The 13,137-nt window shown below is 38.5% G+C and overlaps 1 protein-coding gene across 8 annotated transcripts in view; it reads right to left on the bottom strand.

Annotated features, from left to right (window-relative positions):
• Nucleotides 1–13,137, bottom strand: part of FAM135A (family with sequence similarity 135 member A) — an 83,160-nt gene that overhangs the window by 27,615 nt on the left and 42,408 nt on the right. For 5 of the 8 annotated variants that reach the window (XM_084826883.1, XM_084826882.1, XM_084826881.1 and 2 more), the window contains 3 exons: nucleotides 9,946–10,023; nucleotides 2,613–2,668; nucleotides 276–431 (listed from right to left, as the gene is read on the bottom strand). In XM_084826883.1, coding sequence (XP_084683009.1) covers nucleotides 276–431; nucleotides 2,613–2,668; nucleotides 9,946–10,023 — 290 coding nt within the window. Of the gene's footprint in view, nucleotides 1–275; nucleotides 432–2,612; nucleotides 2,669–4,228; nucleotides 4,253–9,945; nucleotides 10,024–13,137 lie in introns of all 8 variants that reach the window. The other 3 variants (XM_084826879.1, XM_084826880.1, XM_084826886.1) reach the window with 2 other exon arrangements.

Genomic DNA, 13,137 nt, shown 5'->3' with positions numbered 1-13,137 from the left:
TGTATAGATTTTTAATTTTTACTGAAAGCCACCTCAGGAACTAAGGCTGAAAGTGGAATATCAGTATTTTTAGATAAACTGATCAAAACTAAAATGTAAGTTTTATAAAATTTAGCTTTACTGTTACCCTATTAAAAGGTAGCTATGTGAACTAAGAGAGACCTAGTTTTAAGAGAAAATTTAACACCTAGTTTTAGAACATAGCTTTACTGTAATAGAATAGGATGACACACTTCTGTTCTTAAAAGTTGCATCCAGACAGGCTGAATACATACACGCATTGTATGATGTTCTTGTGCTAGCAATGCAGTGATGTCCTCTTGAAAGTTAATGGCCTCAAGAAATTGTCCCCATAAAGCCATCAGAAGTGAACAAAGCTGTGCAAGATTCATGTTTATAAGTTCTGCCAGTTCATCAGGATTTTCCATTTTCTGCACCAACAGAGAAAACAAAAGAGAAAGAGAAGGAGAATTTATAGTGACCTGAGAAACCCATACACAAGCTGTTTCCAAGTGGCCAAATTCAAGTGTTTTTAAAAATAAAAACATTTTAAGTCAGGCACCTATACACTTGTTTAACAACTGACATTACTGATCATATTTATAATTGATGATTAACTTTAATCTTAAATAGTACTACAATCTGTACTCAAGATTGCAGAATTTCAAAGCCTTTGGAAATGCTGACATTAAGAACTGGCCTGTGAATGAGGCTGGGGCCATCTAGTTCAGGAATCTGTTTCCAGGAAGCCTAGAAGGAGGGCATGTGGTTAATTGTCCTCCGTATTGTTTGCCTACCAGCAACCTGCCTTTGAATCTAAAAAAATCCATTTAGCTATAACGGCTCATAAGCCACTGATAATGTCTCATAGCCACTGATCCTCTTCAAATTTGTCTACTCTCCTTTTAAAGCAATCTAAGCCTATGGGAAAGACTCCAACAAGTGGACGTTCACACATGCAATCTCTCCTCCCCGCATAGCCCCTGTGCCCTCCCAAAATCTGCTTCTGAGGGTCTCCCAACACTCCAGAGCAGATTTCAAGAGTGCATGGGGAAGCTGCAGGGAAGGGGGGATGATCCAATTGAATTCTACCCATGGTGATCACCACATCTTGTCGCAGTTTCACTGAAGGAGAAAGGGAGAAAACCTTATCTTTCTCCACACAATGTTTAAATCATTTATTCTGTCATTTCTCACACAAAGGGCAAAATCCAACATCATATGGGCATTGGAGTGCTTGCCTAACAGGTCTTTCCCCTCCTCTCCTCCACCCTATAGCCAACCATCCCCTCAATCTGCTCCATAGGATGTTGCAAATGGATGCCCCCCTGTTCCACTGATGGAAGCCATTCTGTTGGGCAGCAGTTAATTTGATAGCACTTACTTAACTGCTGTCTTTTTTTCTAAACTAAAAAAGCCCCAAACACCTTAGTTTCTCCTCATTTTAATGGTACTCCAATCCCTTCATCGTTCTGGTTGCTCTTTTCTGTACCCCTTTGCAGTTCTACAGATATCCTATCTGAGATGGAGTGACCAAAATTACACACAGTATTCCAAATAAGGTCACAGTGTAGAATTATATAAATGTGTTATTATATCGGCCTTTTATTTTCAATCCTGCGCTCAGTACTGGGAAAAAAGATTTGCCTTTTTCCACTGCTGCCAAGTTGATAACTTCACTGAGCTAACCATCATCCTCCACATGATCTTTCTTCTGGACAGTCATCACAAATTCAGATCTCACCAATGAATATGTATGTGAAGCTGGGAGTTTTTGCATCAGTGCGCATCAGGTTACACTTGTTTATGTTAAATCTCATTTGCCATTTTGTTACAACAAATCTGGAGTTTTGAGATATTCCTTTAGAGCTTTTCACAATGGGATGGTTTGCATGATCAAATAACAGGCCATGGTTTATTTGAGGGCTGTTCCCCACTCAAACAAGCGATGCTGTCCAGGTTCGGATGACCCGACAAATAAGCCCAGGCCCACCGTGGCTTATTTGATCGAGCGAACCAGGTCAACCTGTTTGAATTTTTCACTATCCTGGTGTCATCTGCAAACATAGCTCTTTCACTGCTCATCTCCAGATCAATTATGAATAAATTAAGACAGCACTGGCCCCAACAGAAATCCTCCATTGTGGGAAATGATCATTTATTTGCATCCTCTGTTTTTTAACAAGATCACCTTATGTTTGCATGTAATGACAACTCATGAATTGTTTAAACCATGAGTTGTCAGGGTTGAGCATGAGCAAGCCCACTGCCTCCCGTGAGGCCTCACCAATTCATGGTTGTTTAACCCATGGATTGGCATTATGTGCAAACCAGGTCCAGAGGAGAGCCTGCTCTCTTTTCCTATGACTGCTGTATTTTCTCAGAAGCCTTTGGTGAGGGACTTTGTAAAAGTCTTGGAAGTCCAAGTATCAGAGTACCCCTCCTATCTACAAATCCATAAAGTAATGCCAATAATAAAGAGCAATTACTAAAGCCACAAAGAGGTCAGTTATTAAAACAATAGCTAATCTGGGGGTGGGGGGAGAGAGAACCAGACTGAAAGTAGGAAGAAAGCAATAATTTAAGATTGGTATGGATTAGGAGAAAGATACCTTTATTTCTTCACAAAGTGCTGAGAGGCGTGCTTCTACATCTACATCTATGTTCTCTGAAAAGATTAGAGTGTAGATAAAATTAATATTGCTAAATTCTAAACTACATTTTATAAATTGCAGAGCAAGATACCATTTGATCAGCTTAATTTCAAAAATAAAGATTTATATTGTAAATCTCTATTTATATTGTAAACAATTATGCTGTTTATAATTCAGCTTAATTTCAAAAATAAAGATTTATATTGTCTTGATGTTTCTTAAATACCAAAGTCAATATGAAGTCTACCAAATTTCTAAAATGAGCTAAGAGATTTTAATTAAGGCCAAGATCGTACTGTTTTTGAATTCAAATTCTTATTGCTACATTTATTTCTATTCTGCTTTGAATGTTACCTGTATTTTATATGAAGTATATGAGAATACAGATTTTTTCCTTACACTTCTCTTGACCATATATTTTAGGAAAACTTGCCAAATGCACTGAAATGAAACTAAGAGCTTAAGACTGAACACACAAGCAGTTAGACCAGCTCCAACTCACCATGTAAATCCTCATTTGAGAAACAAATTCAGAAGAGTTTGCATTTAAAATCCAAAAAACTTTGCATCTTAAAAAACGTCAAAATATGGGGGCAGGGGAGTAGGGAGTATAAGAAGAGGACTAATTGAGAAGTTTTGCCATACATAGGCTTGGATCCTATGTTCCCATAAGCAGAACTCCATTCATAGGATGGTCCTGCTGGTGGAAATCAAGGAAGGTAAAGGCGATTTTTGCTGATTCTCCTTTTTCCCTGTGGCAGCAGCCTTCACTGGATCGGAGTCCCACAGGATGTCTGTGTACGGCAGGAGAAGGCAATTTTGGGAGGTCCAGGAGCCACTTCCAACCCCCCGCCTCCCCATGGGCTGCACTCCTGCCACCACAACACTGAATCCAGCAGCAGCAGAAACTTTTGTTTTCAAGGTTTGTTTTCAAACTAAATTTGTTTCACCCTTCTGTAGCAGTTTGCCACAAAAATTCATCAGCAGACTGCCGGGTTTTTTGCCACTTCTATGAATTTCAGTGCTGTGGCAGTGACCACACCGGGGGGGGGGGGGGGCGGGGGGGGCGGCAGCAACAGCAGGAGCTACATGTGGGCCGCATATTGCTTACCCCTGGTGTACATAGAAGAGTTTCCAAATCCATTAAAAGACACATGAAATAAAGAAAATGTTCCATCAATTTAAATCTGCAAAAGAAACTTTGCAGATTACTTAACTCTATAAGTTAATTTATTTTAAAATTATAACTTTCAAAAGCAAAGTCTTTTTCTAACCAAATGTTCTCACATTCAAATTTCTTTTTAAATTGGTTACCCCTTTCAGAAACGCATCTCCCTTGTGTAATTTAAAATTTTCTTTGGAGAGTAGAAATGTTTCTGTAGAAAAGGTAGCATAGTTTTCGATTCAATATTTAGCACTCATGTAGGTATAGGTTGTGTCACTTTTTTCCAGTTTTCCATATGTATGTATTTTCCCACCTAGAAATAAAATGTATGTACCCAAAATACATCTTAACTAGGACAACTGTTAGTTAAAACTATTTTGGATACACGTGTGGAATGAGAAGCATTTACCTTCTGCAAAGAATTTGGAAGAAGCTTTCAAGTTGGTAAGGATTGAGTTGGTAAGGTTCACAGTTGAAAATATGGAAAATTTGCACAAAAGAAATATTAATATACAAAAAGATGCAACAAAACTCTAAGATAAGCTATTCTTGAGACATTTCCTGTTGAATAACTTTCTAACTACTTGAATTGTTCTAGTAATATTTTTGCATTTAAAAATAAAACATTAACATGAGTTAGAGCTGAAAGTTGGTTCCAAAAGCAACTAAGTAATGGGCGAGATCCGACACAGTGTGATCAGCTGTCCATTTGCTCAATAAACCATTATCTTCATCTCTTCCCTCCTCCCCTTCAGCCCTTGTATCCTCCCCAAATCTCCTCTGGCGAGGGCACATGGAGGCTGCAGAAGGGGAGGGAGAATCCATTCCACTAACAGGTGCCGTTCTGTTGGCGAGCAGACATCACTGGATTCAACCCAATGCATTTTCTTTTAAGCTGTTCAGTACTGGGAAAGCTCACATTATGGGAGCCTGAAGTGAGATTCTAGCATGGACAGAAGAATGTTAACATCCACCATACATTTTCCTAAATGCTACTTTCAGTTATCCTGGCCAGGATACAACGAGCTACTTAGGTTCAACTAAGAGCTTGCATGCATCCAATGGTTCTCCATCAGAGAAAGACTCTTTCTGCCGGAAGGGAAGCTTTGGATCCAACTCAATTACACTTTTTCTTTTAAAGTGCTGACCACCATACCTTATCAAAACTGTTTTTGAAAGTCTTTAATCTTGTTTTAAAATTTTGTTTTGTAAGCCATTTTGTATAGTTCAAGTTTTGAAAAAGCAAGGCAGAATATAAGCATTTGAAATAAATAAAATAGTAGTTTGTCATTAGGACAAGGAAAATGGGTGTCTGCTATTTGAGAAAAGGATATCTAAAGTCTCCTAGGCTCCCACACTAGTTGTACAATTCTCTGAATACTAATATTTTTCCTCTGCTGTACCAGAAAATTATGCTGTGAATTAATTCATGATTTTAAGTATTCATACCAAATTTGCAAAGAGTCACATCTTCTGCAGTGGAACTATTACAGCAGAGAATTTTAGGGAATGGGATGTTATATATACAAGGCTATCAGGTAGAGATGGGAAGGCCTGGGAAAAAATGCAGAAAATTTTGGGGAAAATGTTTCATTACCGTATTTCCTTAAGGACCTATTGTTCCCCCACCCCACCCCCACCAAACTGAATAATTTGGATTATGAAATATTTTCTTTTAGAATGAGTAAAATGTTTAAGATAAGGTGTTCATATATTGCCACCTGGCCTTTACTCTCCCAAAATGAATTCTAAAAACTACATTAATACAGAGACTTTTAATAGGAAAACTAGAGATACAAAATATCTGGAGATTTTGAACCACAGGGGAAAATGGTTTTTAAATTTCTGTAAGATACCCAGCATAATTATTTCTTCCATTCCTTATTAGAATAATAATAATAATAATTGGGGGATACATGGCTCAACAACACTACAAGCGAGAAGGATCTTGGAATTGTTGTCGATCACAAGGTGAATATGAGCCAACAATGTGATGTGGCTGCAAAAAAGGCCAATGCTCTTTTGGGCTGCATTAATAGAAGCATAGCTTCCAAATCCCGGGAAGTACTAGTTCCCCTCTACTCAGCACTGGTTAGGCCTCATCTGGAGTACTGTGTCCAGTTCTGGGCACCACACTTTAAGAAGGATGCAGACAAACTGGAGAGGGTTCAGAGGAGGGCAACAAAGATGATCAGAGGACTGGAAACAAAGCCCTATGAAGAGAGACTGAACTAACTGGGCATGTTTAGCCTTGAGAAGAGAAGACTGAGGGGAGAGATGATAGCGCTCTTCAAGTACTTGAAAGGTTGTCACAGAGAGGAAGGCCAGGATCTCGTCTCCATCATCCCAGAATGCAGGACACGGAATAATGGGCTCAAGTTACAGGAAGCCAGATTCCAGCTGAACATCAGGAAAAACTTCCTGACTGTTAGAGCAATACGACAATGGAACCAATTACCTAGGGAGGTGGTGGGCTCTCCCACACTGGAGGCGTTCAAGATGAGGCTGGACAGCCATCTGTCAGGGATGCTCTGACTTGGATTCCTGCATTGAGCAGGGGGTTGGACTCGATGGCCTTGTAGGCCTCTTCCAACCCTACTATTCTATGATTCTAGAATTATTTATCTTTTATTGATTGACATTTAGGGATGCTCCAAATCATGCTCTGTTTCCCACAATTTACTTGTTTAATTAACCCACAATTTGCTGCGGTGCATGTCCAGTGTGCACCACAGCCATTTTGAATAGGTACAATCGGAGGTTATTCCATGATGTGCAAACCTTGACACCATGGGTTAATTGTGGATTTAAAAACACAGTTCACCTAAGAACTAATCGTACATTAACTGTGGGTTGTTTAACCCATGATTAACCCATAGCATCCAGGTTCATACATGATGGAATAACCTCCAATTGGGGTGATCAGAGGTTCTATATTTAAAATGGCAGTGGCATATAGGCCCAGCAAATTAATTAACTCATGATCTGCCAGCATTATGTGTGAACTGGGTCAATATGTGAAGAAAAACTGTGTTCTTGATAGTTTGGGTCTTGTTCTACAGAGTCCTGTGTTTCCAGGCTTGTTCTGGTTAGATGCTCTAGCAGTCAACAAATGTAGTTGTAAAACCACATGCGAAAGACATGCTGTAGGTTCTCCTGCCACTGCCACCACATGCAGTGAATAACATGTGAGTTATTTCCACATTCTCTCTCTCTCTCTCTCTCTCTCTCTCTCACTGCTGCAGCTTTTAATCCCAATTAGAGCTCACTATTAGGAAATGCTCCCTCAGCTAGAAAACCTTTAACCACTGCCACCAAAATAAACCCTCTATACCTAAAAGAAACTCAGTAGCCTGGTTCCTTTGGAGGAAGCATGGAATTGACGCCACCACTAGAGACAACCTTTCATGATGAACAAAAATCAACATGTTTATAAAGGGGAATTATTTACAAAAGGGAATATTATTCTTCAAATAATAGGCTGAGAGTGGTTAAGGGTTCTTCTATTAAATATGCTCGGTTACCATTCCTAATACCTAAGAGAATCTTTGCTAGCTAAATAAGCTCTCAGTAGCTTTTCCTTCAGATCAGATTTCCCGAAACTCCATGCCAAAATTCCCCACAAACAGGAACGGATGCTGTACACCGGTCCTCCTCTGCCTCTAGCTCTTCCTGCTTCTTCTGGCTTCTAGGATGATTCAGATGTTTGAGGCACTACCTGCGGAAGTTCCCCCTGGTCAGACATAAAAGAGGAACCTAAAACATATTATATATAACTTGGTTTGCTCATAGAATGGTCATATTTGGCAGATTACATTTAAAAGTATAGTTTATTCAAAGAATAATTACAAATTTACTAACTGGGCTTACTTTTAAATATTTAATTTTAATGATAATTTTATGAGCAATCCAAATTATACATAATACATTTTATGTTCCTAAAGTAACAAAGTGACTTTACAGATTTAAAGAGCATTAAAACAATTAGAATTGCATTTTTTCATTTCCCCCAAATTTTCCATTTTTTCTAAAAGAAAAAACTGGGGGGAAACATTTTCCATGGCATCAAAACTTCCAGAAATTTTACATCTCTATTATCAAGGTTTATTATTATTATTATTATAATTATAATTAATTCACAATATTAATCTTTACAAAATTCATGTTCAAGACACTATTAAACATAAGCATGATACAATATTACCCTTCCACAAGCTTTTATATTGAATCTTTTAAAAGTGGTATATTAAAAATAAAGGTGAGATCAATTTGTGTCATTTTAAATTAAAGGTAATGAACCTTTCTTTGAACTCGGTGCCACGCTGCCAATTATGATGGCTGTGGCATCCATACTGAAAATCATATGGGATTGTGGGCCTTCCACATGGTACACTTTCTTCTGCAAGCATGCATACATTCCTTTAAGCAATAGCAATCTATCATCATGGAGGCTGGAACTAATCTCATAATAAGATGGTCTCAAATGGTGCATCATCTAACTTGAAGCTCATATCGCATCCCAATTTCAATTATATATTCTAAAAACAGGGACACTGTATTACTAGACAGCACATTTTCAGGCCCTATTTTGATGGGGAGAAATACTAAATCTTCTGCATACTTTGTAGGTTCCTTTAAAAATGGCTTTTAAATATTTGTATAACTTCAGTAACTTATATCTGTATGTCAAAGGGCATTAAGCGACTTCTTTCACACACAAGTTACAAAATGTGTAGATCAAAGAATTATACAATAAAAATGTAATACCCAAGAGGAAGATCAATTCATCATTACAAAAAAAAAAAAAAAAAGTGCCCACAAATCAATAGCATTCCTCTAGCGATGCTAAAATCTCAAAGATTCTTTAACACTATGGGAGCAAAATGTTCTTTTATGAACACTGCTACACATGGAAGTAAAGCCCAAAAGAGCTTTTCTCTGTCCTCCTCCTTGGAACACATGTATCACTGTGCACAACTGCAGCAGCCCAGAATGGGCATTCTGTTGCTTTCTGTTTTCCCATTCGAAACGGCACCTCCAACCTAGGGTCTGGCTCAGAATTTGCCTGACTGGTGCTCTGGGTTGGAGAGAGGGGGCTGGGTGGGAAAATCAGAAGATTTGGAGGGAGGGCCTCCATTGGTCCCTATAGCAATCCCTCCCCTCACACCAGGATTCATGCCCTAAAATGCAACCACATTCATAGTCAGGTTGTTGGACTTTTCAACTCATTTGAAAAAATGGTTAATTTTTGTCATTTAAGATAATCAACATCAGCTACCACCTCATCTTCCTAGTTAAGGAGTTCAGAATTTACAGGCGGACTACTGTTTGTTCAGCAAGATAACAGGAGTATATGAATTCTCATCAATAACCATGTAAGAAATAGGGGAGAGGGACAATGGTGCACCAAATGTTTCCCCCCCAACAGTAACAAGATATTAGGTTGGATCCTAACATGCCCTTCTGTGAACGGAAGGGCTCCTTCTGTTCCTGGAAGGGATTCCGATCCAGTGGAAGCTCCCACAGGAAGGGGTGGGGAGAAGGCAATTTTCACTGATCCCCATCTCCCCTGTCATGCTGTTCTAGAGGGTCTCCCAATCCTCAAGAGCAGCTTTTCAAGGGGCTGCAAGGGGAAGAAGGAATCAGTGAAAATCAACTCCCCCCCTCCCTCCAATGGAGTGTCCGGTGAGCAGCACTCCCACTCATGGGAAGTCTGGATCCAACCCATTGGACATCAGTGTTCAGAGTTAAGTCTATGATATTATTTTACTCCATGACTTTGCAATATTTTTTCATGCTTTGTAATAATTTGCATTTGTCATGTCATGCTTTGCAATAACTTCTGGTTTATAATGTGAGACCAAAAAAGAAACAGAAGCTGAACTACCAGTGAAATAAGCTCACTTCATCAACATTGCAGGTCAGACAGAGTCGCACAGAGCTTTAATTTAATGTATTCATTAAAGTTATGAGTCCTCTTATACTAGACCTTGATGGCATCTTTACACTCTTTGCTCCTGCTTAATCATGAAATAAAAGGTATTCTTTACAAACAACAAAAAGCTATGTTTTCTTATAATAAATCCTAATGGGTTATAGATATAACCCATTTAAAAAAAAACATACCTAGATAGGCGTCTCCCTGGATTCGTAGATATTTTCTTCTGAGTAGGCGTTCATAAAGGACCTGCATGCTGGACTTGGCTAGTTATAAGGATTGTACACATGACTAGTTACTACACTCCTTTTTCCATCTGTGTTTATTATTATGATTAGCCTTAAAATTAGGAAGAAAGTTTATCACTCACCTAGTAATTAGTGCAATTAGATAAGAAAAATTAAAGTACAGAATTTAGTAAAGTTCTAGATACGGAGTTATTGATGATGTACATTATGGTTGTTATTGGACTCTTATCACCTGCTTTGAGTTTTGTTTGTTAAATCAGGATCGCCCAAATGCTAACGATTTCTGTTATTTAAAATATATATACACAGCAGTGCGAGGCATATATTTGTACATAATTCAATTTTTTTAAAGCCCGTTTTGAAATAAAAATGTACATCAGAGAAATAAGTATATAGAAGGAAAAAAAGGAAAACAGACAATATAAGGCAATTCAAAAGAAAATAATAGCAATGTTTTTCTGAAATTTAAACAGGATTTCAGGATTGTTTTTTCCAGAATCCCATTTGAATCTCAATATTTTGAAAGCGTTTCTTTCAAGAAAAAAACTCTAGATAGCTTGTAACAAGTTGCATATTACATCATCATGGTACAAGTCATTCAGATTACTATTTTTTTCCAGTGAGTGCATATTGGGTGCACAGTTGCATGTAAGAAGGCGCCAGTGACTTCATTCACTTACACTCATGCAACATTGATTGAATTGGATCCAGTATATTTAGAAATAGATTTGTTTAGGATTATATTAGTTATATTAGTACACCAATGCATTAAACTCTTTTGTCATATACATAAGCCAAATTATTTAACCATCTTTACAAATTCACAAATAGAATATTAAATACAGAAAATGTCAGCAATAGAAGCATATTATATTGAAAACTGTATCTTTTCTATTTTGAAGTTCCCTTTTTCAAAGCAGGTTAGTAATTTGCTAACATATGGGCTTGTTTCTATTCTTAGCAGAAGTTAGAGAAGGCTCATTTGAGGGGGGGTTTGGATATCCCCTATTATTGTAACACATTTTTAATCTAACATAGGTCACGTAAGGTAAAATATTCAGAACATTTAAGCTTATTAATTCATATGGCTAGATGGGTGCACTCACAACTGCATGACTGGCATACTTTTAAGTAGAAATAAAGGCTACATAATATTAATTCCATGAATGGCCCAGCTAAACTGAAATTTAGGGTTTGGTCAGCAACACAAGGAATCTTAAGTGTATAAGGAAAGTTATAGGCATTCTAGATCCAGTCTACCCAATCCACATGCAGAAACAGGGTTCTGAATGCAAACTACTACTGTGCAAGAGACATAGAAAACTGGCTTAGTATGCAGGGGGCAACAGACCACATCCTACAATGTGGCATCACATGCATTAAGAGTGCATTACCCCACATAGATCCTATATGGAAGCGATTTCCATGTTCGCATACTAAGTACTACATCTTGATGTGTGTAGCAGCACTAGAGTAGCCTTTTGCTACTCCCATGGAGCTCTAGATTAGGCCAGCTACCTACACTTCAAACATAATAAATACTGTATACATATTGGCTGCATTCACACACAACACGAATCCTGGCTTACAGCGAACAAGATGTGTGCTCATGCATGCATCCAATTCATGCATGCTTGGCTTTTCCCATTAGCATGACCACCTAAACTAAACCAGAATTGAAAGCTTACTATGTCATCTGAACTTGGTTTCCTAGCTTGTTACAACCTTAACAAACCAGGATCATAAAGCAGGATATGTTCTTGACTTACAAATCCTGGTCTGTTTGGAATTAACAAGCTATGAATCCCTGTTCAGATGACATGGTAAACTTTAGATTCCCAATTAGTTTAGCTGATCATGCTAGCAGAAGCAGCCAAGCAACCACAAACAGGCTGCATGCACCAGCATGCAGTTTGCTCAAGGTAAGCCAGGATTCTCCAGAAACTTGACATACCATTGCTAGTGAACCAAGCCACTGATGCTGTTCACACTTAATGGCAGCCCTTGGCTTAAACAAAACATGGGCTGTCGGGGATGAGCAAGAAAGAGCACTTGCAGTTTTAATCAATGACATATGATCAGTTCATTCGTATGTGTCTGAGTGTGACATATGAACCTGGACCAATAGGTTGTTTAGGGGCAAAACACCCCAGCGATTAACCCTACAACAAGCCATAGGTTAAGCACTGGCTTGTTTAGCCTCTTAAACAACCCAACGTTTCAGGTTCGTATGTCACACTCAACAGCTTACAAACAAGGCAATCATAGAGTAAAAGTGGAAATGGCGTGTGCAGGAGGCAGCACGTTCCCTCTCCCACTCATGTACGACAACCCATGGCTTGTTTAAACCATGGGTTATTGTTATGTGTGAACCAGGACACTGGCCTGGTTTGCACATAATGACAACCCAGAGTATGGGGTTGAGTATGGATTGTCGTTGTATCATGGATTGTTGTTGAATCATGGGTTGTCATTACATGTAAACCCTACACTATGGTTTAACTCTGGGTTGTTAACCACAAACAACCCAGGAAGAGAACCCATCATTTGTTCTTGGGTTGTGAACTCTGGGTTGTTCATGGTTAACAACCCATAGTTAAACCATTGTGCAGGGTTCGCACATAACAACAACCCACAATTCAACAACAACCCATATTCAATCCATACTCCAGATTGAGTATGGATTGAATATGGGTTGTTGTTGAATTGTGGGTTGTTGTTATGTGCGAACCCTGCACAATGGTTTAACTATGGGTTGTTAACCATGAACAACCCAGAGTTCACAACCCAAGAACAAATGATGGGTTCTCTTCCTGGGTTGTTTGTGGTTAACAACCCAGAGTTAAACCATAGTGTAGGTATGTCCAGTATCTGGACAACTCTGGATTGTCATTATGTGTGAACTAGGTCAGTGTTTTTAAAATCTGAGGTCCATTCTCTTTTTCATGAATGTAATCCAAAGAAGCAGCTTACATGCATATTAAACTGCACATATAACTTCAGCTTTCTTTGTCATTTTCATCACTTCCTCGAGGAACATTGATTTGCCTCATTGGCTATTATAGCTATTATAGATAAACTATAGCTGGTTTCCCAGTTGTGTACTCACATGCTCCCTCCTCATCCCTCTCC

The sequence above is a fragment of the Heloderma suspectum genome, chromosome 1 (genome assembly GCF_057233095.1).
Source record: "Heloderma suspectum isolate Gila_16-S chromosome 1, 16-S_ref, whole genome shotgun sequence".
Classification (NCBI taxonomy): Eukaryota; Metazoa; Chordata; class Lepidosauria; order Squamata; family Helodermatidae; genus Heloderma; species Heloderma suspectum.
This window is presented reverse-complemented; position numbering and strand designations above follow the sequence as displayed.